The 27882-nt window shown below is 36.9% G+C and overlaps 1 protein-coding gene and 1 long non-coding RNA gene across 2 annotated transcripts; one reads left to right on the top strand and one right to left on the bottom strand.

The window, feature by feature from the left end:
• Nucleotides 1-599: 599 nt before the first annotated feature.
• LG09H18orf63 (linkage group 09 C18orf63 homolog) lies at nt 600-26994 on the bottom strand. The gene is made up of 11 exons (XM_074339839.1): nt 26826-26994; nt 24971-25049; nt 23074-23130; nt 18816-18927; nt 18178-18219; nt 16587-16663; nt 13404-13513; nt 12473-12569; nt 4734-5750; nt 4452-4541; nt 600-2050 (listed from the first exon to the last, which is right to left on the bottom strand). Exons 1-11 carry the CDS (start codon nt 26957-26959, stop codon nt 2006-2008), a joined length of 1860 nt encoding a protein of 619 aa, XP_074195940.1. The 5' UTR covers nt 26960-26994; the 3' UTR covers nt 600-2005.
• Nucleotides 5251-7677, top strand: LOC141573122 (uncharacterized). Its single transcript, XR_012498688.1, has 3 exons — nt 5251-5379; nt 6125-6279; nt 6677-7677. It is a non-coding gene; the product is annotated as an uncharacterized LOC141573122 (long non-coding RNA).
• Nucleotides 26995-27882: the final 888 nt, after the last annotated feature.

The raw sequence follows: 27882 nt of genomic DNA on the forward strand, positions 1-27882 counted from the left end.
TCTGTCCTAACCCCACTCCCCTCCGAGTAAAAGTAAGTGTCCCTGCCAGGGCCTGCAGGCCCAGTGCGACCAGGTATTTCTCCTAGTCTGGCTCATTTTACTCTAGTCACTCTGGGTTCACTGATGTCTCTTGAAAATACAGCCCGTTCCTTACGCCCGGAGAGCTCACCCTTCAGAGAGCCATGTGGCTAACTCACTCATCCCTTCAGGCTTTACTCAAGGAAGCCCATCATAACCATCTCCTTTACTTTGCTCTATTGTTCTTTTCCCGTACTTGTCACTTTCTAATATATTATCTGTGTACGTTTTGTTTTTCGTCTGTGTCTCCCTACTAGAATGTAAGGTCAGTGTTTACTGATACACCAAAAGCATCTCCAGTAGTGCTTGGCACACGACAGATTCTAAATAAATATCTGTTGAATGAAACAATGAAAGACATTTGAGAATAAACTTTCTGTGAGGTGGTGGGACCTAACCTAGCTTACATGGTCCCAGCAGCAAATGCAGGTGAAGACATGGAACAGTAGTAAAAACTGTAATTTATCTACGCCTTCCCATTGCTATATATAGTCAGATGAAAAGTACTTCTATTTGAAATACCTATTTTTTTATTTAAAATAAGCTACTATGTAGGATACAACACAAACAATTTAAGCATCAATAAATAATGACCATGACATCTTTAAACATTTATAAATACTGACCATTTTTAAGTATCAGTAACACCCAATACATTGTCAGCATAACACCAGATGATGAGCAATTTGAAAAAGCACAAAATCTGGTTAGTGAACTGGTCAGTCAAATAAAAGCTAACCATTGACAAACTCATATTTTTTTTCACCTATTTGCTACAGTATAAATACAAATAAAATTATATAATAATGTATAATTATATAATAAAATATAAATAAAAACATACAAATATAGTAAGCAACAAATACTGTGAAATTTAAAATGTGAATAGTACACGAAAAGCACTTTTACATTTCTATGAAGATTCTTAGCATTAATTTGGCATATTGCGGGGGAGATACACAACAATATAAAATCCTGCTGTGCCACACACACAAAATTTGGCATATTGCCATAGGTTTTTAAACGTACTGGCTGACCTAAGATTCTGGATAACATAAAGTTATTGATTTATGGTTTTAAAATTATAATGATCATAAAATTAACATACAATTTGAATGTGAAGAATGATTTAAGGGCAGGGGAGTGTCCACAATGTATATAAATAATAAAAAATGGAAACAAGGAATGCAATTTGTTGTCCTTAATCAGGTTTGGAATTATTCTGGCTTTCAAAATTATAATCTTTAAAATGAACCAAAATCTTCCTTGATTTCTCCAGTGAATCCAAGCAGAGCAATTTGGTCAAGAACCTCTTCTCTGAACGTGGGTGGGAAATAAACAATCAATCTGTCCCTGTAGCTCTATGGTAAATCATACACATACACATATACACGTGTATGTATGTATATGTGTACATATATGTTTGGGGGTAAACTTTCATTAGGATAATTATAAGATGAAAAATAAACCTTTTACACCAGAAAACAAACTGATCCTAAGGCAAGCAGGCTTTGCCATGTAGGTCAGCATTTCTCTAAATGAAATACTGTCCCATAAATTCTACGTTTCTGACACTGATGGAGTGGAGGAGGAGCTGTGAAGATTATTCGCATGAAGAACTGGAAGATACTGCACAGCACTTACGCAGCGGGTTTACCTGTTGATTACTCTGCTAGTGTAATAACAATGGAAGTCTCCATACCTAAGGCTCGATGACTGGACAGTAGCAGGCAGGCAGCCAGGGGACACATGGGCGGAGCAGAGAGGAAGACCGTTTTCAAGAAGGAGCATATGCCGTGCATGACTGAGTGACCAAACATAGGTACTTATTACTGCACTTCCATAACAAATGTTTTCACCGCAGCCACGAAAACAGCACCGCATGCCATTCTGTACTGCAGTCTGCTCATTATCCATCACACCAGTTTTAGAATGAGAGAGGCACACTCAGAATTAAACTAGACGTACTTCCCTACGAAAATGGGAAAATAATTGTTAGACGAGAGAGAATTCTGGAAAGCATAAAAGGTATATAGTAAATTAATGAACTAGGTACAATTTCAAGAGCAAGAGTGATCGTTAACAGCTTTGAAGCCAAGTTCTTGTTCACTTTTGCCTTTGGTTGCAATGCTTTACTGAAAGAGCAAATATGGTAAATCACATTAAAAATCAAAGTTCAGCTTTCACTTGGCTCTCTAATGGTTTTTTAATTTAATGAAGGAATGTTAATGAGGATTTTTGGTTTCTTTTAAATATCTTACTAAAACAATTATATCACATCTTCCAAATTAAACATCTGAAATGTCTGAAAGCCAGAATAATACTAGTGAGGAGCTCTATTTCTGCTTCTCTCTTCTTACATGTTAGATAACTTTGCTGTTTGCTTCAATGCATGTATGTTCCTGCATCTTTGCCAGGAACTCAGACTGGGTGTGCTAGAGACCAGACTACACAGCCCATGGCAGTCTCGCCACTTCGCTGACCCATAGCTTCATCCACTGCCTGCCACATGCATATGCTTAAATGAATAGGTTTGAACAAATAAACCTCCACTCCAGTATTTTGGTTATGTGACTGGAGGTTCTAGTTCTTCTGTGAAATAGGTTTTACATTTATTGAGGGCTTCCTGTTTCTTTGTGAATTAAAGTCAAATTTAGAATGTCAATAGATATGGCAGATACTCCCAAAATGTAATGTGTATATATATACTTTTTTTCTTTAAAAATATGGTATCTCTTGTCTGCTAAAGATACATATACTAAGGCACATATGGGTGAAATTATATGCTGTATTAAATTAATTTAAAATAGTACAGTGAAAAGTGTATCTGTGAGAAATAGATGAAACCGATTGGCAAAATATTAATAATGGTTGAAGCTGGATGATAGGTGCTTAGAGGTTCTTTATACTGTTACATATCTACACTTTGTGCGGTTTGAAAATTTTAGTAATAAAAATGAGTTGAAAAAAATTTCAATAATAAAAATAGCTAGGGCAAAATATTTTCAACAAAACTATGAATTGGATATTTTGCGAAGATGTATATAAGACTATTTACATGACATTGTTATCAGAGTGAAAAGTTGGGAAGAACTTAAGTGTCAATCAGTAGGGACAGTTAAATATAGTACATCCACATGCAGTGGACCGTATACGCAACCATGAAAATAACACTGCCGAGTGAAAAAGGGGGGCCCACAGCAGCTTATGGGGCCAGAGCCCGCGGTCACAGGCGTGCGTGTGAGTATCTGTCCACTCTTCAGAGTGCTGATCTCTGCAAAGAGGAATTACAGGTGGTTTGCAAAACTTTTTTCTTGAAACTGTTTTCTATTTCTCAAATATTTTACCGCGCTTTGTATTAATTTTATATTTGAGGGAAATTATTTTCCACAATGATATTCTATAATTATTCTCATGTCATTCTTTCTAGGTGATGGGAATGATTTTTTATTTTTATTTTTAAGTCTTAAGTAATTCAAAGCAGGAAAGTACTACTCATCTAAAAAAATTATGAAATCTGGAATAGGTTTTCTTTTTAAAAATGAAAAATTTTAAGGCATTCTAGTACACACGTTTTTTTTCCTTAACCACCTACTGAGTGCATTAAAATGTAAGATGTCAAAAACTACATGAAACACAATATATGAAATATATAGGAATACACTTAAGTACCTTTTGGTTAAATCAGGCTGAAATTCTATTAATTATAGAAAGAAATAGCATTTGGAAGAGGAAAGATGAAAATGTTTTCTAGTTTGCTCATAAAGTATCTGAATTCAAAGTATTCCAATAGTTGTAGGCAAAAAAAAAGTGTGGGTGTTGTAGTAGCATGTTTGTTTTTTGGACAGAACAGATGGCAGAATGGAGTCACATGTCACTCCCAGACGCGCGGCTCTGTGACTTCTGGGCTGGGGGCTCAGCAGCATCAGCTAAACCTTAAGCTTAACTTAGGTCAGCACTGCAACATTTTGGGATTACATTTTAACTTAACGATTAACCTTTGAAACATCATTTAAAGTAATTATCTCGGGTCAAAGTCTGCAAAGGCACATGTTCTCCTGGCTGTGGAACCTGTGTCTGCAGCTGTGTGCCCTCTTAGTCTGCAAAGACCCCAGATCAGAGCAGCGGGAGCCAGCAGTGGGACCTCTCTCAACCTCACCCCTTTAGGGTCCTGGCTCAATGTCACAGTTGCTGTGTGCAGTCCTTTTCAAGGGCTAGACTGTTCCCAACATTTCCTATTTCCTCACTGATTTTAAGGCTTCAAGGAATTTAAAAGTAACTCCTTATCAAGAGGTTGGAGATTCCTAAACTTGGCAATTCCAATTCAGATAATGTTAATGGAAAAATAAATCACAAGATGCCCCCTAAGGTACCTGATGGGTGTTTCCTTCTTTCGCATCCTTGTCGTAAGCTTTAGGAACCACAAGCCATTTCTTAGGTTTTGATTTGTCCAAGTCATGCACCTGTAATCAGATTAAAGAATCACATTTTCAAATAAATTAACTCTGTATACTTGTAGTCACTGTGTTAAGGCAGATATTCTGTTTCTTAACATGTTTCTAGATGATCTTGGGCAAATCCTTTAAATCTTTTTTTAGGGGTTTTAAAGGTCTATCATATGATAACTATCCACAGATTAAAACTGGTTTTTTTACCTGGTTCGTAGAACTGGATTGTCCATAATGGATATTACTGGAATGAGGCTTCTTTGAATTTTTTGAAGATTCCTGACATAATTTTCTTTTAGACCTGTGAGCTGTTCTGCTTCCTATCAGTCTGTGGTAATCTACATCAACTTCTTCAGTTTGATTTACTGATTGTTGCTGTAGTAGTTGGGTATTTTCCATTTCTGTGTCTGATTCAAAAATGTGTGGTTGTCTTTTCACTTTTAGTGACTCATGTCCTTTCCCTAAAATTTGTGTTATATATTTGCTTGTTAAATTTTCTCTTCCATTCACTTGAAAGTCAAGGGCACTTTTTGTTACACCTAAATTGTTATTGGACATCTGAAATCCTAAACTACCAGAGAGTTGTTTACTTTCATTTATACTCACAGTTGATGATTTACCACTAGAAGGGGGATATTTTATCATATTTTTACAGGATTCAGTATTTTTTTCTTGTAGAGGTCTACAAGTCTTCTGGTTTAAATTTCTACCATTCATGTGAGTGTTACGATTAGATCTTTTTTTTATAGCTGGATCTAAATTCAGTTTGTCATCCTGGATCACACTGGCTTTAAGGGAAAGCAACATAGATTCTGTACCATGTGCTTTTCTTTTCAGGATGCCAGGTTCTAAGGTATTTTTGTTTATCTGTAACGATCGTTTTTTGAAAACTGGTATGAATTTAGGGGTGACATTACTTTGGGAGCTAAAATGTGTGTCTTGAACTTGAGGATTTCCTCTGTTGGGCTTTGGTACTTCCAGACGCACTCGTGGTGACTTGTCAGACAGGGACTTCCTTCTGCTCTGAACAGCATGTGGCTGGAGGCACAGAACCGAGGACCCACAGGGCGCCTGCAGGTTGACTGAAAGGTCCCCCTTGTGGTCCACGGCTATTGAATGTGGTGGAAGATGCTGAGCCCGGGAGGGTCCTGTGGAAGGGGCCTGAGTCAGAGAGGACTGGAATGTTGGTTTAGAGGTCAGATTGGGTGGCTTGACTTTGTTTTCCTGAAAGGATAGATGAAGAAAGTTTTAAAAACATAATAATGTCCTTAATGGAAAAGAAATGATATAAAATAGCATCAAAATAAGAACATAAAGTAACACTATAATATATAAAATAGGTAAAGAAAAACAAAAACCAAGTGTGTTTCTCAAGGAAATGCGTATATTTTTTTATGGTTTGTATCCTTTTTTAGATACCATCCTTTCAAGATGATATTTTAAGATAAAGATACCGCTGTAAATAAGATAAAGATATGTTGTAAATTCTATATGTCAACTTGTAAAAACTATAGTTAGCTACCCACTGTACTGCAAACATGCTCATGATGCTGTCTTCTCTCCACTTTTTTTTCTCTCGAATGCCCTCCACTATGAAGTCTGACAATTAAGCAATTTTGGAACTCTTTTCATGGAATGGCCATCAGAGCTGTCGTCGTATTACCCTTGATGTCCTGAATGTCATCAAAGTATCTTCCTGTCAATATTTCCTTTATCTTTGGGTAAAGAAAGAAGTCATTGGGGGCCAGATCAGGTGAGTAGGGGGGGTGTTCCAATAGTTATTTGTTTACTGGCTAAAAACTCCCTCACGGACAGTGCCATGTGAGCTGGTGCATTGTCGTGATACAAGAGACATGAATTGTTGGCGAAAAGTTCAGGTCGCCTAACTTTTTCACACAGCCTTTTCAGCACTTCCAAAGAATAAACTTGGTTAACTGTTTGTCCAGTTGGTACAAATTCATAATGCACGATCCCTCTGATATCAAAAAAGTTTAGCAACAACTTTGCAGCCAGTTCGTGAAACTAATTGTCAGAACTCGCACGCCACTGTCACTTTGTGACAGTAAATGGTATTTAACATCCATCTGGCCCTCCTCCTAGTTTTCCTTCTAGAGCCTGGAAATCTAAACTCAACATTTTTTCCTTTGCAGCTAGGGTTCAGGATGTGATTTAGGATCAGCCAACTGGATGCACTCATACACTATTTGGAAGAAAGAAGTGAGGTGAAGCCACACATCCGCGGTTTTTGCTGAAAAGTTGAATTATGAGTGCCTTCAATTGTTTAGCTGCAGAGTTAGCAGAGGCTCCAGTGTCCACTCGCCAACTTTGCGGGTGTTTAGAAACAGAGCTTAGGGCATTCGTTCGCCTGACGTGGCCTATGTTAGGCAAACACACCATGCCCTCACCCTATGTAGACTTTCCCCTGCACAGAGATGCTATCGTGGGGAGAAGAACAATTCTTAAATTTGAATGAAATTCTACCTCAGAGAGATGTTTTGTCAGAAGTTACTGCGTCATCTTAAAGTGTCTACATTGAATTTTTTTTCCATTTGATGAAAAATGCGTTCCAGAACTAAGCTGTAATCAATCATAGAAAATCAACGAACAGCCATTTTTTTTGACTCTTGGGTTTCATAAACTAGTAACTTTTAAATAACATACTTACTACTTGAGATACAAACGAAACAAAACAAAACTAGAACAAAAAGAACAAAACAAAAAAACCCACCTACCTCATCTGGGCAGATTCATATAAGAATAAATTATTTGCATTCTGACATAAAACTTATCTAGAATATGTACCTGAAACATTTATATTCACACCCTGTTTCATCTTCATCTTTTTCAAAATATGTATCTGATGGAAATAATTTCCAGGAGCTTGTTTTGCCCCCAGCCTGTCAATATATTATTTACTCATTCTTTCAATTTCTAAAATATAGTAAGTAACCCAAAGGGGGAACCTCTAGGTTTATATTCAAAATTTATAAAAAGATTACAAAAAGGGCCCATGTAAACAGCAGATGAGATCATGAATAATTTATAGAACTTAACATACTTAAGTGCTCAGCAAACTAAAGCTTTGTGAAGTTACAACTCAACAAAAACATATGCTTTACCACATTATTACTGTTATTCTGCCAGGTGTCACCAGCAAATGTGGCTTAGTTGGCTTTTAATTTCTAGAACTTTACATATAATTTATATAACTTTGTACATCAACTGGAAATTACACAGAGAAACCAAAAGCTTTAACCTATATTTAGATCTGAATAGATATCTAATGGAGGCCTAGAATTAATGATTAAATGAAACTTGAGGATTGACCAAAATGACCAATCAGATGTGTTTTATCTATTAAAAATCTGGTTCTACATATTGTACAACCTGAGTGTTTATTAAAGTTGAACCAGAATTCAGTTAAACTTAGATCTAACCATAGTTTTGTAGGAAATACAGGGTTTAGAAGAATATGTTAACTTCAAATGACATGACATAAAGCAAGCAGTTCAATCTGGAACACAGGATATTTTCCAGGGCAAACCCAGTTTTCCCAGCAAATAACTGGCATAAACTAAGGGATGTGGGTTTGGAATGTTACAGAATAAAAGAGACTTAAGAGACCTAATAACCAAGTGAAATTATGTGGCCCCTGCCTGCTTGGATTCTGATTTACACAAAACACCTAAACACAAATCAGTGAGATAATGGGGAATTGGGGTATGATATGGTATCACATACCAAGGAATTACTGTTAAATAAGTTTTTAAAAACCTCTTGTGAGACAGAGTGCTTACTAAAGTGTTCACATATGAAATAACACCGTATCTGGGATTTGTTTAAAACACTCCAATTACCCCTCACCCACAAATCTGTCAAGGAGGAACTAGATGACACGCACAGGAGCGTTCATTATACTAATTTATGTGTCTGAGAATTTCCATAAGTTAAGAAAAAACTGGCTAAGCACTCTGGCTAATTTAGATTTTTTTAAGTCAGCTGAGTTTTATCAAGTAATCTTATTGATTTATTTTTTCACTTTTTAAACGTATGCTTTTTAACACTGGATGAATCTTAGAGCTGACTTGTGGTGTCGCAATAATAGGAACGGAGTTTACTGAGACCTCACTAAGTACGCTTGTTATGTAATCTGTGAAAACAAAACAGAAAAACCCTACGAGGACACAGCATGCGCTGCCCCTCTGCCGGGAGCGCTGGCTGGCGCAGGCCACCTTTGGCTGTCGTCCCCTCAAGATAGCCTCAGGGTGGCGCAAACCCAGGGACACAGGGCTGGCGCCAGCGGCGGGGTGTATAAAGGCCTGGCTGTCTGGGCCAGGGCGGGCCGTGATGGGCTGTCTTAGCTCAGAGCTCCTCGGAAGGCTGGCCGGGGCTGTCGGGGCCCTGCTTTGCCTCAGGCCTCTTCTCCCCTTACCCAGTCCCGCTTCCTGCCTGGCTGTCTGCAGGTGCTGACTCCAAGGCAATCGCCAATAAATACCACACTCACCAGACTCATTTCAGAGCCGGCCTCCCTGAGAGTCCCGGTTGGAACAAGTGCTGTTATTACCACCAGTACCACACCCCGCTTTATAACTGAGGAAACTGAGGCATGGAGAGATCAAATAACTTGCCCAAGATTATACAAGTACTGAGGGGTCCAGATCCAGACAGCCTGTCTCTAGAGCCTAGGATCTTAACCACACATCTAAACTTTTTCCAACTACAGGACTGAGATTCTGACTCGGGCACAGTCCTAGTTTTGCAGTGTATTTAGCTGTGTGTCTTTGGTTAAATTATTTGGATGCTCTGAGCTTCAGTTTCCTCTTCTGCAAAATTGAGGAGACAATTCTTTATTCCAAGAGTTTATTTTGACAATTAAATGAGATGATACACAAAAAAGCCACTGGCACACGTAAGACAATAAAAGTGAGTAGGAGATGTTCTTATTGTCAGGGTTCCAGCTGTTACGTGCAATATAAAGACCAGAATTTCCAATTAAGTGTTATTTTACATGTAAGTAGCAAATTTTCACAAGTATATTGTCTGGAGCCACTATTTCTGAAACAGATATGGGCTGGACACATTCAGTACTCAATAAATATATTCAATAACAATGCCTGATGTAATGACTTATCTTCCAAATTCCTCAGGTTTGGACTTGGCCAGCTTCTAAACTGTTACAAGTGTATCTGGGAAAAATTTTAAGATTCATTATCATAAAGATGTCAATTGGTATCTGTTCACCCACACTCCCTTCTAAGGAAGTGGCCTCACCTACAGCCCCTGAGGCTCTCATGTTTTTACACCATCTGTACAAGGTGTTGGCCTCTGACCTAAGGATCCCAAATCTACACGCCGGCTAGTGACAGATGATGTGGTCTGGCCTGAAAAGATGAGTGGGGTCTATCATACTGGCCTTGGTGAATTGTAACTAAGGATTATAAAGAGGGTGAAACAAGTAGCATGGCAGCAAAAGCTGAAAAAATGCCATGAGGCATCGTGTGTGAGCCAATGCAGCGCGTGAGCCGAAACCACTGGCGCAGTGGGAACTGCAATAAGCAGAGACAACTAGTGAGGCGAAGGAATGCGGCTGAGCAGACACGGAGACAGTCATGGAATTCATATTATGTTTCAAACTGCTCAAACTTTTGACTTCCCTTTGATGAAAACACACAATTATTTGTCATTCCAAAGAAAGAATATTGTGGAAAACTTTAAATTCAATTTCCTTAGATTTGTTCTTCAAAAACTTTCCTCTTAATTTTGTTTTGACAATGAAATCTTATTCTAGTGAGTGTGAAGATAAGCCACCACTGTTTCTTCATCAGTACTGCTCAACTGCTTCTTGTTTTTCATAAGATTTTACTTAGCACATCATCTTACAATGGAAATGTAATTAATTTAATTTCTAAAGATGGAATTATTCAAAGGCTTTTTCAACAATTAGACTCAAATCGAGTGGCAGAAGTGCTAAGTAAACTGGGGTTTGTAGAAGGCAAATGTTTCTAAACTATAATGTAAGGTCATTTATGCATTGCAAAGGCATTTAAGGAACACTTATTATGTATCAGGCCCTGGGATAAGAAGATTGAGCATGACCCCTAGCCTGCGTGAGCTCACACTACATTGGAGAAACAGACCAGTAAACAAGCACTACTACAAAAGCACATTAAATATAATAATAATAACAACTGGTAGTGACAAGCGGTTAAGTACTTAATAACAGCGAACTGTATTAGGGGAATACTGCACCAAGAGAAAAGAATTACAGCGCAGTGGGTTAGGTGGTCCATCAGGGAAGCAAGAGATCCAGGTAAGACAGTGTGTAGTGTGTCCCGACAGAACACAAATCTCTCACCTGTGTACGCGGTTTAGTTAGTTCTTGGGTGTAGTAGCATGGTTTTGTTGTCATCTTTATGGGAAATCCACACATATGAGGCAGTTTAGATTTTAAGTCTGAAAGAAAACTTTTCAACACGCCTCCCAAATCTACCCTTGGAAAGAACTGTATGGGCTGACTTCGGATGCAACTGAGAGGGTATGTGAACAAAGTTAAAGAACAATGAAACATTTTTTGTATATAAGAGATAGCAACTTTCATGGCATAAAAAGAAAACATTAAAATAATAACTGTTAAAAACACACACATAAATAAATCCCAAGTATTTGATTATTGCTTATTTATTTCAAGCTAAATAATTCCAAGTTTATAATCCAAAGCTAAAGAGCATGTTTTCTCACAGGGATTTTAATTACCTCGATTTTAACACAATCAAGACAACTGATTGTATCCCTATTATATGGCTTTCGACTGGCAAATCAACATATCCCAAAAATGACTTATAAGAAAGCTACTGTGACTTTTATAAATTACAGAAACAAGTGTTTATAGTAAACAATAAACACGTTGCATCTCCGAAAAGAAGTAAAAATTCAGTACAGAGAAACAACACATGGAGATTTTATTCAAGCTCCAAAAGCAGTTTTTTGAAAAAAGCAGTTACTTTTCTGATGAAAAATATTCTGCAGATTTAGAGTAATCACTCGGCATCTAATGAAAGGGAATAATTGGTAAGTGTCAACTTCACTTTTATATTAAGGTTTGGGTTAGAATACAGAAAGAGAACATTATGGCTTTTTTCTCTTCCATGGTGAAACTCCAGCTGGTCAGAATACAGACAGGGATGGTGAGATCCATATTAAGACCCAAGAGTTTCACGGGAGCACTTGTGCTATTTTTGTGTGTAGATTTTAAAACATAATGTTAAGATATTTTCTAAAATCAATGGGTGCATTAAGTGCAAGTCAAAACCTCCAAATTTTGCCTGTAAAATAAAATAACCTTCCAAAAAGAAAAATCTTTGTTAAACAACTACTTCTTTTCCTTCCACCCTTTCAGTAATATCCAAAGTGCCACAGGAGGGAGCCTTTGGCTAAGGAGAATCCTATGATCATTTTCTCAATTTCTACTAGGGATCATATAAACGTTTTTTCTATCTACTGTAAAGTTTTGTTGGCTAAGTTGTTGCAGTAGTGTTAAGGGGGGAAATATCATTATTAAACTCACCCTCAAATAAAAATGGGAAAGTTCTAAGCAAAACAAAAACACTCATGCGGATACAAAGAAGTACAAAGGAAAGTAGTTTCACTTAGGCACAGAGAAGGCTGAAAAGGACCAGAACGGGGCAGGAGAAAAGACTGGATCGCAGGGCAGCCAGGGAGTGTCTGTCCAAGGGGTGCGTAAAGGATATGTCAAGATCCTTCCTCCTATCATTTTGAAGTAGATGCTACAGTATACTTCAATATCGCCACAATCTTCTGGAAGTTTATAGCCATACTAAAAATTAAGATCAAAGTTGAAATTCTCTTGAGGGAAAGCTAAACTTAGGTTAAATTATAAGAAGCAAAATCAAGTAACTTCTAACGCAATGTGTATTTGTATTACGTACCAGGTTATCCCAGTGCATCTGGAAATCTTCGTATGAGTGAAAAGGACAGTCAGGGGGTGTAGTATGAAGAATACATACTATCTTTCCCATTTTCATACTATGAGAAATAAGAGTTGGTAAAATATTATGAGCCAATGCTTATAGTTTAACTACGTGATTTGGAAAGTGTTCAAAAAGACTTAGCAACTATCTACATGTAAATAATAAACTAATCGTTTGCTTCTAGTCCCAAGTACACTTTGTATTAAATGTTAACAACTAGAATTGTTAGGAAAAACTAAGTTGAATTGATGCAAACAATATGCCATTTCTAAACAGAACATAATGACTAATAAAATGTTGCCACACAGAGGTATGCCTGGTAATTGTTAGACTTTAGGGAAAAGTTTGTTAAGAGTTAAGTGAACTGGAGTCAAATCTTTGTTCCCCATCTATCTTTTCCTGCTTCAATGATTCAATTATTATGAATATGCTTGGTAGTTAATGTTCTTTTTTTGTAAAGCTGGTTAAAATTTCCTCTCAATAGTACCATTTATAGTAATAACAAGACATTTTTTTCCTGAAGATAGTACAGACTTAAAACTTAGCTCTTATCAAATGATAATGAATCATTAATTTTATATAAAAGTTTACAAGGTTTTATTGAGTATTGTAATAGTTGTAATTTTATGAGATCTATAAATTTTACGTTTTAAAAACTAGATCTAATAAAAATGTACATGTATAATAAACTCATTTTAGTAATTTGATAAAGGAAATTGATGGCTCATGAAAGCATGACAATACTATTTCAATATTTTTTCTAAGCCATAATTCAGTTTCAAAAATTCACTAAAAAGGTTTATACTTTTGCACATATCTGTGTTGAAGCGAGATAAGAGAAAACTAATATATCTTGAACCTCCCCATCTATACTAAATTGAAATCTCACCTTGGCAAAACGTAGCACCAGTTGTTTAAAATCGAATGTCCCTCAATGACAGCATTCTTGTGATTATCAAAATCCTTTATAATACTCGGAGAAATACCAAATTCTCTTAGCTTTTAATAGAAATAAGATTTTAATGCGTAAGTCCTCAAAATAATTTGGCAAACAAAAAGAAACATTAACAAACACATACTGTTTTGTTATACACACTCGCACAAACACAATTATAAAGGCTGCGTTCCATTGGCTCATCACACCCACTTGACAGCGGTTCAGCTCAGCCTGTCTCTCCTCTATACAACATAGCAACTATTTCATACGTTCCTTTTTATCTTTCAAATCAAAACTATTTTGTACTGTCTCACAGGAACACACGAACTAATTTTTATAGCTGTCGGGAAGTGAAAAATGTCATATAAAAAATGTAAGTAAAAAATGTTGTTAAGTGAGATTTGAAGGAGCTGATGACAAACTATAACTTAGGGAATCAATTTAAATGAATTGAACAAGTATGTATAGAGAGTATCATGTTGAGTAGAAAAGAGAAATGCATGTTCCTCATTTTGGTGTTTGCTCCCCTGTAGAAAAAAGCTCTCCTTTCCTGATGTCGCTGTGCCCCTTCCTTCATTCCTCCCGAGAGCAGATGAGGTGACTTATCTGTTTGGTAAAATTGGGACTCCTTACTCTTCCTATTGGAAGCTGGCAGGCTGGCAAACAGTGGTGTTCTGCATTCTCTCGGTCATGTTGGGATTGGTACTTGATCTCCCCAGGGAGCCCGTGGGTTTCCGTTATTGTCATACGTGGGTGGATCAATCTACCTAATTCTAGAGTCTAGATAGCCTGCATTCTCCAATAGCTGTTTATCTTTTTCAGTAATAATGAGTGTAACCATATACCTGTTGAAATAAATAAAATGGAGCCCAAACTTGAAAATGCTTTATGCAGAGAAAACCAGTTAGGCCACGTTAAGTGAAACCTAATCTAGCTTATTCTGCAATGCAAGCAAAATTTAACTTATTTTTTGTAAATGCCTCCAGAAATCATAAATAAAACTTAAATTGTTTTCCAAAATGGTATAAAATAACTTTTAACCAATTCCCTGTCATTTGGAAAATCCCATTGCTATACTCGAGCTTTATAAAGATTAAATCTCTTCTGCATTTTTGCTATATAAATGGTCCTGTAACAACACATCTCTAAGTTTCAGTCCACTGTGGTTTGAAGACTCCTGGTTCACAAACTGTTCTTTTATGTACAATAAACTCTTATTAAATTCAACTTTAATTGATCTGATTTTATTTTTAACATCTCCCAGTTCATACATGTTGGACCAGTATCCCGTTGGATTAAGGTCCCTTTCACTCTCAAAAGTGTCCATTTTGGATGATAAATTACATTCTCATCCTCTTAATAAAGGTGGTATTCTGATCGCTGTATGTCTCACTCTTCTTGGTTAATCTCGAATTGGTTCAAAACTCGGGTATATAAAACAGAAGTATCATCTGTAGAAAATTCAAAGGGCAGTGAGGTGCAATAATCAGTCCTTAAGGAGCTCATTATAAACTGGGGATGTGAAAATGAGGAGTGTGCTTCTAAAAATACAAGGATGTGTGTGAGCTGGTGGGGAATAGTGTGGAGGTTTGAAAGCGCTGGAACTCACACTGGGTCTGGGGCCTTGGGAAGGCTCCTCGTGGACATGGGAGACTCATGTCACGCCACTCACCCCAGGTCTGTACATGCAGGTCAGCTTCCCTGGCTGACGCAATTCCCAAGGGCCAGAAAGTAGATTCTATTCATCCCTGACTTGTCTATTGCCTCAACAAAACATGTAATAAAAGAGTTAAAGAGCAAAATGAATGCAGTAGCATTTGAGTTGGCCCTGAAAGGAGGAGCAGGATGTCTAGCCAGTCAGGGGCGCGCTGCGCAAGGTAGAGTCACCTGTCCTGTGTCTGGGGTTTCTCGGTCTGGACACTATCCACACTTTGGGCTGCTTAACTCTTTGTTGGGGTGGGGGTGGGGTTGTATCTTGTGCCCTGGAGAATATTCAGCAGCATCCCTGGCCTCTAGCCATTAAATGCCAGTAGCAACACAGCCCACCCCCTTTGTGCAAACTAAAATTTTCTCCAGACATTAGGAAATGTCTCACGGGGAACAAAAGCACTCATTTTCCCCTCCACCCGGCTCTGTTGAGAACCACTGTTATGGAAGAAGGAAAATAACACTTACTGAGTTACCGGTAATGTGTAAGTTTCTATGCTGTGTGTTATGAAAATTAGCAAATAAAAGACACATCCTTTACTATGAAGCCAAAAAGTGTTATGTGCAAAAATTAGATGCAAAATAATTGCTACCAGAATGCCAATGGGGGATATTACATTTAGTATGTGCTGAAATTGTGCTTTTGATATTTGGAGATGAAAGAAGAGGGAAGAAGTGGGTGCTGAGGCAAGAGAGGGTGTGGAGAGTCTTGAATGCCACCTAAAAAGATTTTTTTTTTTAATATTTTTTTTATTGGGGAAGGGGAATAGGACTTTATTGGGGAACAGTGTGTACTTCCAGGCCTTTTTTCCAAGTCAAGTTGTTGCCCTTTCAGTCTTAGTTGTGGAGGGTGCAGCTCAGCTCCAGGTCCAGTTGCCGTTGCTAGTTGCAGGGGGCACAGCCCACCATCCCTTGAGGGAGTCGAACCCGCAAGCTTGTGGTTGAGAGGACGCGCTCCAACCAACTGGGAGCCATCTGGGAGCTCAGTGGCAGCTCAGCTCAAGGTGCCGTGTTCAATCTTAGTTGCAGGGGGTGGAGCCCATCATCCCTTGCGGGACTCGAGGAGTTAAACTGGCAACCTTGTGGTTGAGAGCCCACTGGCCCATGTGGGAATCGAACCGGCAGCCTTCGGAGTTATGAGCATGGAGCTCTAACTGCCTGAGCCACCGGGCCGGCCCCCTAAAAAGATTTTTGAGCAAGGGAATAATATGATGTGTGTTAAATGACAGAATATTTTACTTGGGTAAGCAGGTTCAGAACAATATAAATATATTAAGAATTTAATAATATGGATTTTGAAAATAAAAAAATCTTATCACTCTTCTTGTTAAAAATTAAAACCTACTAGCATGTTAGTAATAATAAGAAATCTGTTAAGTATATAGTAAATATAGTAAAGTTAATCACAGAAATTAAAATACGTGGTACCTCAGGTGGTGGCAGTCTGATCGTGTAAGCGTCTATACTCAGACAAACTTGAGTTTCTGTTACATTGATGTTTAATACTGAAAACAAAATATTTGATTGTAAACTTTCTGGAATTATTACTCCCCCTATCACTCTAAATGTTTTAATAACAAAATAAATAACTTTAACATAATTTATTCAAATTAGAAACCCAGAAAAGAATGGTGTTTTTTCACACATGGTAAAATTTAATCACCACGTAATATTTGAGTCTGCAGATGAGACATGTAAAAGTAGACAAGGGCATGAAACAACACGGAATATGGGTGTGTATGTGTTGGGGGAAATGTCATAGGGCAGGTTATAATCAGAAAAATGAGACATCCTACAGTTAAGAGGAAAACACAACAAGACTCTTTTACAAGTCTGACATATATCATATGTGAAAAATGGAGACTGTTTTCTTACATCGGGAGAAGTACCATGCCATGATTCTGACTTCAATAGTCTTGCCAACAAATGCCCTCAAATATAATGGCGGATACACTCCAGATCTCACAGAGCCCCAAGGCTTCTACCTCACTTTCTCATAATTAAAGTTACTTATACAAGTCAGAAAATGGTTATCTTGGGAAAGGGTAATCCCTGGAAGAAAGCAGAAGGTGCTTTTGGGGTATCAGTAACGTTGTTTCTTGATCTAAGAATTGGTTATAAAGATATGTTTAGTGCGTGAAAATCCAATGAGCTATACACTTCCAATTTGTCAGTTTTTTGTAGAATATTACATTCAGTAAAACTAAAAGAAAAACTTCTAACACAGAAGTGAGGAATTTTGCTCTCCTTAACTGTAATCTCTGATAGCTGTAGTCCCCTGGTAGCGTTTGGGATGAGACAAAATTTAGGTAATGAACCCATCCATCCAGAGCTACAGTATCATAACTGCCTCTGTTCAAGGTCAACATAAAACTAGCACAAGGAAGGCAACTCAGACTGAAGAGTAGTGACTCACAGAGGCCAGCCCAGGATTTAAGGCTATGCCCAAATGGTGGTGAGGGCTGCTATGATTGATTAGTGATGTCTACCTGGGTTCGGATTGCCACCTCTCTGCTGTCTCTGGGATACTGTTTAGGAACTTGTCTACCTGCAATACAGCGTTCATATCATTGAAAGAATTAGACTAGACCTTATCATAAACTGTGTATTTTAGATTGTCTGTGTCTCTTTAGACTTCTTCTTTTCTTTTTTAGGAGAAAAAGAATCATGTTCTCATAAAAAATAAAGCTTTTACAACACTACCAAAGAAGTTTTGATGATATGATTCTGGAAACTATACATTATAAATGCCTGCAGAATTAAACTCCTTCATAGTCATAATTTTCTTTCAGTGGAGAAATAAAAACATATAGCTTTTATTCCAAGTAAGAGAAGTGAATTTTGTCTCATATAGGTAGAATGTGTATTTTGAACCAGAGGTGACTTCCTGGGTGAAATTGTGATTATAATAACCTGATTAAATTACAATATAACCTAATCAAGATGATAACAATCCAACACTGGTTTTTAACTGTTGATTATATTAATGTTTTATCTACTGACATGCATGTTTACTTACCAATGGCACTTTGCTTTCCCCTCTGAGAAAGAAACTCTCTTCCTTAAAAAATGATAGGATATGCCATATTATTATAACTCATAAGTCATGCTTAATAAATATAACCTTTTTATGTGAAATTACTGAAGCTAAGAAAAATGCATTAAAGTGCATTTTTATACAAAGGAGTATCTGATGACAGCTCAGAGAAAAAATATAATTGCTTAAAAAGTATCTCTCCAATTAAAAGGACAAATATACAATTATTCCCTCAAACATTTATTTCCTGATATAAAACACTTAGAAAATGGTCAGACTTGAACACAAAACTGAGACTAGCCTTTTGGTTCCAACAATACTGGTAATTTGTGTTCATTTTATTATAATGCTCCATAACTTACATTTCTTTCTTTCTAAACATCAAGTATTATATAATAAACAAATTCGCTTTAAAGAAACTTCAGCAGGCCTCTGGATATAATCCCAAAGTAAGGAAATGACACTTATTGTCATGGGCGTGCTTGAGGATGCTTGGTTGGAGCTATGCTTTAAAAACTACTTCCTAAAAAGAATGTATCTTGAAATTAAAAGCAGGTGCACACAACAGAGGTAATCCAGTACAGCAAGCAAGCCGCAATGACTGACAGAGATAAAGTCACCTTGCACCAAGAGATGGCCAGTTTTATTCCAGGCTGGAGCAAGTCTAGCTGTGAGTGAATATGAAAGGCAGTTTTGAAGAATCACAGGAATTACTCTTTGTGGCTCCTCCATCTAAAAATATTAAAGGACAAAATATGGGCAAATTGACAGCAATCAGTGTGTCCCTATAAACTCACAGAGAATGTCTGTGTTTGGATCACCACCCAACAAACAGGGCTGCTCTCACAGTCATCACTACAGCCAATGCTATCTGGTTCTAAAGTCGAAGAAGTGTTAAAATCTATTCACTCTGAAGCCGTGACTGTTATGCTGTGACAGCCAAGTCCCACCTGCTTCTCCTGGCTCAATAAACCTCATCTTTCAGAGCTCCTGTGCCAGAACCTGAAACTTTACTTTGCATTCTGCTTTACACGGAGGAAACCAGACCAGAACTATATTGTAATATTTGGCATTATCGTTCTGTCTAGTTCAACATCAAAAAACAATGAAAATACTTACATGGGCACACATGCAACCAGCACACATGCAATTGTACAGAATTTTTAAAAATTAGGACTTTTGCTTCTGACCAATGAAAGTAATAGGATGCAGGTTTATCGTTCCACTTGAAACAATGAAAAAGCTGGGCAAGTTATATGAAACAAAGGTTCACAAGACGCTGGACATCAAGCAACAAAGAAAAATCCCCAAGTGATGGGAAAGGAGTCCTGGAAGAGCCAGTGGGCTCCCTGGGTTGAGCAGACAGAGCTGAGAGTCCAGGCAGGACAGGCAGCTGGAGTGATGGGGGCAAAGTGGTGGAGGTGAGAGGGCTGCACAGAGCGGGGACTCTGAGATGAGCTGAGTCCTTCCTGAGTAGTCAGGTGAGTATGGATTAGCATAAACTGGGGAGGAAACTATTCTGGGGTTGGGAAAGGATCAGGGCTGTTTGCTGTACAAACATCCTTTCCAGAAGAAAATGCTGCCATTGCCTCTACAAGCAAGACATGCAGAAAAGTGAGAGTGTCAAGGAAAGCGGTTTCCCAATATTACCCACCCCTCACTGTCATACCATTTTGGCTTCTGGAAAATTTTCCCAAGATGCAAGTAATTAATCTGTTGGCAGGGGACAGGGCCAAATCTGTTCAATTTGTCTCACAGAGAATGTTATGAGGGCTACCATCAATAGTACTCCAAGCAGCAGGATGAAGTCAACCTGCAATGCTGACCTCAAACACGCCCCAGGGTCCCAGACCCAAGCAGCTAAATAAATCCCATTAAGTATCAGGATCTATCTTAGAGCGCCAAATGGCTGTCTCCTTGATTCTGCACTGACTTTCCCCTTGGCCTGAGGTATTAACCCTGACACAGCAGGATCTATCAGTTTGCATTCAGCCTTGACACGCAAGCAGCAAGTTTGGGGCGATTCTACCATTTACAAACATCTTGATTCATGACCTGGAGGCCTTTCAGGACAAAGAAGGTATAATTGATCACTTCAGCTAAAGTCTGGGGCAAATTCCGTACCATCCTTTCTCAATAACTGATACAACAGGTAGAGGAAAATAAGTGAGAACATAGTAGCTTAACAACACGGTCAAGCCGCGTGACCTAATTAACACTTATAGACTGCTTGACACAACAGCAGAACACACATTCCTCTCAAGTGGACAAGAAACGCTACGAAGATATACCATTCTGGGCCATAAAACAAGCCTCAATAAATTTTAAAAGATTTAAGCTATACAAAACATGTTATCTCACCATAATTAAATTAGAAAGCAGTAACAGAAAGATCCCTGGGAAAGCCCCAAATATGGGGAAACTACATAACATACTTCTAACTAACCCCTAGATCACAGAAAAAATCAAAAGGGAATTAAAAAGTATTTTGAACTGAGGAAAATCAAAACAAAACATATGCTTAGGAGGAAATTACAGCACTAAATGTTTCTATATTGAAAAGAAGAAAGTTCTCAAATCAATGACCTCAGCTTCCACCTTAAGAAACTAGGAAAAGAACAAACTAAACTCAAAATAAGCATAAGAAAAGAAATAATAAAGACTAAAATGAAAATCAATGAAATACAAAACAGTAAAACAACAGAAAAAACCAATGGAACAAAAAGCTTCATTCTTTGAGATCAATAAGATTATTAAGCCTCTAGCAAGACTGATCATGGAGAGGAAAAAAAAAAGACACATTACCAATATCGGAAATGACAGAAGTGACATCACTATACATTCTACAGCAAAGGAAAATAAGGGAATATTACAAGTAACTTTATGCCAATAAATCTGACAACTTAGATGAAATGGACATATTCTTTAAAATAGGTAACTTGAATAGCTCTATTATCTATTAAAGAAATTGAAATTGTAGTTAAAAGCCTTCCCTGAAGGAAAACTCCAGGCCTAGATAACTTTATTGGAGAATTTTAACAAACATTTACAGAAGAAGTAATAAAAATTCTACACAAACTCCAAAAACTTGAAAAGGAGGAATTTTTTCCTACCATAAAATTCCTGAGGCCAAGGAGCTTATCTGGTTCACAGCTTTAACTCCAGAAACAAGTAGAGCGCTCGGCATATTACAGATGTTCAATAAATATCTGCTGCCTATGGTTACTATTACGTAGAAAGTATCCATAAAAAAAAAAATTGAACATAACCATGAAGGCCCAATGAGGTTAGGAAGTCAGGCTGGAAGAAAGCTCATGAACAGAAAGGTATTTTGACTCTGGAAGACTGGTGAAGGGAACAAAGCAACTTTACTTAGTAACAATAAGGAACTGGGATAAGTGGGGAAAGAGTAAGACTATAAACAAAATATCTTAAATATTTTGGACATTGGACAACTTGCAGCGATAAAGTCAAATGTATGAGTTAAAAGACTTGAAGAAAATATACCACAAAGCATGTTTTTATTAGTGTGTAAGGACTATGGGACATAAGTTTCTTAATTTTTCATTTTTCTTATAATCTTTATATATCTATATCTATCTACAGATAGATATAGATATATAAAATGATGGTACTCAGTATAAATATTCTTTCATTAACTCAGTATTGAAATGCTATCTGTTCTGATGCTCAGAAGATAACAGCTTTGCTCTTTAGAATTCATCTCTAAAATCATATTGTATCTATTTCTTTGTAACATATTTGTCAAAAAACAATAAAATTTTGACCTTTACGTCAATATATTAGTAAGATTAAATTCTCCAAGAGCAGGCCAGAAAACAGCAAAGGGGTCTCCACTAAACCATGAAATACTTTCCACAATAAAGGACAGAATTTTGTAGGGATTTCTGGAAGACCTAGCTTCTAGTTCTATTAGGTGAATGATATACTGTAAATTTGGTTCTCATAGTTCAGACTTGTCTCAGCAAAAAGACTGAACTGAAATCCTTTCGCACTGTTCATAAAGAATACTGCATTCCCACAGATTGTGACGGATGGCTGAAACCAGCTTTTGGGTTATTCAGAGCTTTCTCAGGGAACTGCAAAAGCACCTCTGGGAATTGCTGAGACGTTGTCATCCTCCTAAAACCTAAAGAAAGCATCTTATCTTGGAGATGATCAGAGACTGCATTCTCCCAAACCCCACTAGATCTAGGAAATGAGGCCGGCAGTGATGCCTCGACAGGCAGCTAGAATAACCACGGATACAGGGCCCCAGAGAAACATGCAGACATGAACTGAGCTCCAGCCAAGTCTTCACGGTCTGAGTAACTGACACACAAGAGGTGCTCAACCCATGTACTCATAGCTTCCTTGCTAAGATCCAGAAACTCATCACCATGCAGAATACAATCTATACTGTTTTGTTCCTACACTTAGCTATATGGTTATGGACAATATTTTTCTCTCTCTGGGTTTCATTTTCTTCATCTGCAAAAATGGGAATATTCACTTCTTGGAATATACATATATATATATATATATATATATACATATATATATATATATACACACACACATACATACATATATATAACATTATTATATATATAAGAATATTCACTTCTTGGAAGATATATATATATAACATTATGCCACATAAAATGCCTGCAAGAAAGTACCCCCCAAAATTAAGCCTCTTCCCCATCTCTACTAAATGTACACAAAATAATTGTTTGGGAAAAAAAATTGTGGGTTCTTTCACATGCACAGCAACAGCTTATGAGAAAGATACTCCAATTTTTGTTTGCTGACAAAAGAAGTTGAATACTAAATCAATATAAACAGCATCTGGAATTATCCTTTAAAAAAACTTACCTTAGCTCCGTATTTTTCAACATATGCGTTAAGTTTTCCAGCTTTATAAAATGGTATCTATAACAAAAATCCACATTTATAAAAATGACTTACCATGAATGAATTATTAAACAAAGCAATATGTAATAGATTTGAAACACTATACAGCAGAGGGCACAGAATCAGGCCAGCATCCTAACAGTTTCTGTGCCCCGGAGAAGCACGTGATGATCACTGTCTCCCTGAAACAGAACCTGTGGGTATGTTCTCAAAATGAGCACAGGCTTTCTGGGGGTGACATGGACCCAGAACCCACGTGAAGGAAAAGGCCAATAACCTGCATACAGTAACTATTTACCACCTACCTTATTATGCAGTAAGTTCTTAGACATGAAGAAGGAAAATGAACCTAAGTGGAGGAGCAAGAGAAACCTTAAACGGCCAACGTGCTCCAACTCACCAGTGAAAGAAACAAAAATTAAAAGAAGATGCTATTCTTAACCTAACAGAGTGGCAGGTATGTAAAGGCTGCGATATCCAGGATTTGTGAGAATGTGGAAATATAAGTTCTTTTGTAAACTTTTTTCAGACACCATTTGTTAAAATGTAATCTAGTACAGCTTTACAGAGAGCAATTTCACAATATTTAGATTATAGCTAAAATGTGCTGCAATCCCACTTCTGAGCATTTGACCTATAGAAACTACCAGAGAAATGAAAATGATATCATTTCAGTGACACTTTCTAAAGCATTGTTTGTTTGTAACAGCACAAAACTAGAAACTCAGATGTGCATTAGAAAGTACTAATTACATTATTGTATACCCATACAATGAAATATTTCACAGCCTTAAAATTAAGGAAGATATATTTATACTGACACGGAACAATATCCAAGAGAGGCTGTTGAAGGGGAGATAAATGAAAGGCACGTTTCAAAACAGTATGTATAATAATCCCACTTTATACTTCAAATATTTTTGTAAAATTTTTTTACAGCACGTAATATATTTGTAAGAAAGCAAAACATATTTTTAGATAGCTATTCTCCTATTATTCTTGCTAAGATTAGGATATTTGAATTTACGAGAACTCTAAAACAACATCCTCCTTGTTCCATAAACTTTTTCAGATAGAAAAGAACACAGACAAGAAATATTTGTGTCTACTTGTTCACCAACAGCTTTTCTTTCTTAAAAGCTATATAAAGGATGAGAAGAAAAAGTTGGATATATCAATATAACCTAGAAAAAAAGACCTGAAGATTTTGTATGATTTATCAGCACTGTTAATAAAAGTTGACTTCACTGGATTCTGGGGAATTAAAATCTCAGAGTAAGAGGATTTTCAGAAATATTTTTGATAAAAATCTCATGATAGTATGATTTTTATGAAGATTTTTGGCACTCCGTTATCATTCCCACTTATATACAGCACTGGGAAATATACTTCTTGTTCTAATTGTACTAACTGTAAAAAAAAACGTTTTAAATAAAATTTCCAAATTAAAAAGAATGTTGATCTAAGTTCTTTAAAAACAACTGGAGATTTGTTGGAATGAGAAACTACTTCCTTTATATTAAGTGTAATTCTAAAGAATAAAATACGAGAAAAGAATTAAGCCTGTGCTATCTTCAAAAGTCATGCACTAACATCTTTTATTCATTAGTAGTCTTTAACATTTATGACAGCGGAAACTAAGTATGAAATTAGAACCACAAAAATGGATTTTAGCATCAGGTATGTCAAAGTTAAAGTCTATTAATGGTTCAATCAAACTACAATCAAACTACAACACAGTACAATTTGTCTTCATAAGCATCTTCAATTTGAGCTATAATTAATACCTGAATTACTCTTTATTAATGTTGCCCCAAATAATTAGTAATAATACTTTATAAAATGTTAAAATACTAACCGCCATCACCACCCAAATTTGGTTAATTGTTCCAGGTACAGGTGATGTAAGAATATCTTGGTGCAAAAGCAGCAATTGCCTGTGGAGATGAAATATATTAATTTTAAAGTGGATTTGCCCACTGTTTTTACTTTATTGGAACATTTAAAAATCGCCTGGTTCCAATCAAAAGTTTAAATTTCTTCTAGGCAAAGATTGTGTTACAGATTTCTGTCTCTCTCCCCACACTTAGCATGGTACTTTGACCACTGTAGGCACTAAGCCAAGATTTGCACGAAGAGAATTATAAAGTTTTAATTAGAAAGTTCCTCTCATCTGTGAACCTAAATTCCTCTTTTAAAACTTCATTTCTGCCTTCCGTGTAGACTAGAAGAAGTCTTAACACTGAAAAATCAAGCTCTTTTAACTCCTGTTTCTTCCATTTTCCTTGTTTTTTTTAAGTGGTGGTTGGGGGCACTGGACGCAACAGTCTAAGGATTCAATTATGGGTGAAGTTATCAACTACTTCAACGTTAGAACTATTGACTAGATTTGTTTCTTTCAAAAATATTTTTTTTCCAATTTTTTGATGGGTTATACTTTAGTATTCAACAGCCAAATGAACTTTCAACAAAAATCATCACAATTCAAATTACTATCAATAATTTTGCTTTGTAAGTCAAGGAAAAGGTGGAAAAAACACAAAACACGGTCAGAAATATGAAAAAGTCCAGAACTACTAATCATCGAGGAAATTAAAAAAACACAAAACACAACATGAGAGTGTGTGTGTGGGGGTGGGGGGTGGGTTACCTCAGAAAGTAGTCAGGTGAGATAACCTGTTTCTGGTGGCCATACTCTAGAACCCGGATAAAACAGGTACTTACTTTTGCAAGACTGGCCTTTGACACAGCCAGCTCTCTGCTTTCTCTGTCCCAGCCTCTCTGTCAGTCATTGGGATGATGAGTCAAAACACCCTACTCTGTGGGCATGGCCCCATTCAATTTGAGGGCAAACAGCAGAAAATCTCACATACAATTTTCTACCTATTTGTTTTCTAAAAGGGTCACAGGTAAATGCTCAATAGCTATCAAATTATACCCTAGCAGGAAGGGTACAGGCTCCTGGATACACATGAATGGGAAAATATACAATGGGGAGAAGAAAAGTTTTGTGAATAAGAGCAAAATGAGGACACTCCAAAGAGTGCCTTTCTTATTTCTGACCCCTAGCAATCTTCTAAGTGTTTGTTCCTCTCTAAGAAATTCAGTTACAGATATACTCTTGCCATGTATTCTGAGAGTCTTTTTTTGAGTGCCTCAAACAATTTTAGGGACTAATACATGACGAGTCCTTAGTAGTCATGGAGTTATACTTGAGGCTTCACCTAAGCTGTTTTTCAAAGCCTATCTTGGGTTAGACATTTAAAGATAGTTGCTGGAGAATTACTCTTCAGAAACACTCCTATATTGACCTGAAAATTAAGAAATTATATTAATCTAAAATGTTTACGGTACTTGTTAAAGTGCTTCATAAACAGTAGGTACTCAGTAAACATTTATTATTAAGTATGATTTCTAAGTTTTGGGGAGCCTGATTTATTTCATCAATGTCTATAAAAGTTTTAAATTAATGAGATCACATGAGAAGTCACAAATACATAAAAACTAAACAGTGAGATATTCTATCTCAAGCATTTCAAGTCCTTCCCTAAATGTAGTCCTATATACCTAGTCAGAACAAAACTGAATTTATTTCAAAATTATATACACAGATTAAGTCAATGAGTATTATGCTTTAAAGGAGATACCTCTAAAACAGCTCCTATAGGTCTCAAAAAGTTCAGAATGTGTTAGTTATAAAATGTACTCTTTACCTGCACATCTTAATTTGCGTACTCCTAATTTCAGTATCGGCCACCCCATCACTCAGTATTATCCTGACAGCACAGAGTCTGTGTAAATCTGGAAGTGTGATGAAGAAGAGGGACGGCTGCCTAGGCTCATTCATCTTTTCCTGTTGATTGAATGAATGTCTCAGCAAGCAGGCCTTTAAAAATAAACAAACAAACACATAGCAATAAAAAGACAGTAAACTATGCTATTAGTAGGGTTTCAATACCAACTCATCACGAAGTTATATGGTGATGGAAGGAGAACTGCTGGGTGTTGAACACACAATACATAAATGATGTTTTATAGAAATGTACACTTGAAACCTGTATCATTTTACTAACCAATTTAAGCTCAACTTCTCTAACGTGCACAAATACATCAGAAGAAAACAGGTTCCAGCACTTCAAACTTTTTGGCATCAACGTATTTTCTCTCTCTAAGAAGAAATGTGATCACACATCAGCTCAGGAATCTGGAGTGCGCCTAGCCTTGAATCTGATGTCAGTAACCAAATGCCTTTACGGTGCCATGTAAGGCTTGCTGGCAATACCCGTTTAGCCCAACACATCCTCCTCACTCAAGAACCACCGGGTCTGACATTTTCATCATTAGATATCACCTGGTTGTTTTAAAAGCGGAAGTACTCTTACAATGGTTAACACAAACTAATTCACATAAGGTATTAATGACCTAATCAAGATGATTTCTGAAACGTACCATCAAAAACAAAAATATTCCTTCCTTCTCTCTGCTTTTCTGCCCTGCCTCCTATGTAAATGCTTACTGTAGTGAAGAGTTAAAAACAAAACAAAACAAATAAACAAACAAACAAAAAACCAGGAATGTTTCCAAGGCAAATACAATCAACCTACTGTGAATTTTACCTAAAATTCACTTCCTCTGAAAGCATTTTAGAAAAGGGCATCAATAATGAATTAGGTAAATTATAGAGCACAGAATTGACTATGGCTTGGATCCAGAGATAAAATTGTGTGTGTTTTAAAGAAAGTAGGTCAAAGATGTGGGTGAAACTTTGCC

This window comes from Rhinolophus sinicus, linkage group LG09 (assembly GCF_036562045.2).
Source record: "Rhinolophus sinicus isolate RSC01 linkage group LG09, ASM3656204v1, whole genome shotgun sequence".
Taxonomy (NCBI): domain Eukaryota; kingdom Metazoa; phylum Chordata; class Mammalia; order Chiroptera; family Rhinolophidae; genus Rhinolophus; species Rhinolophus sinicus.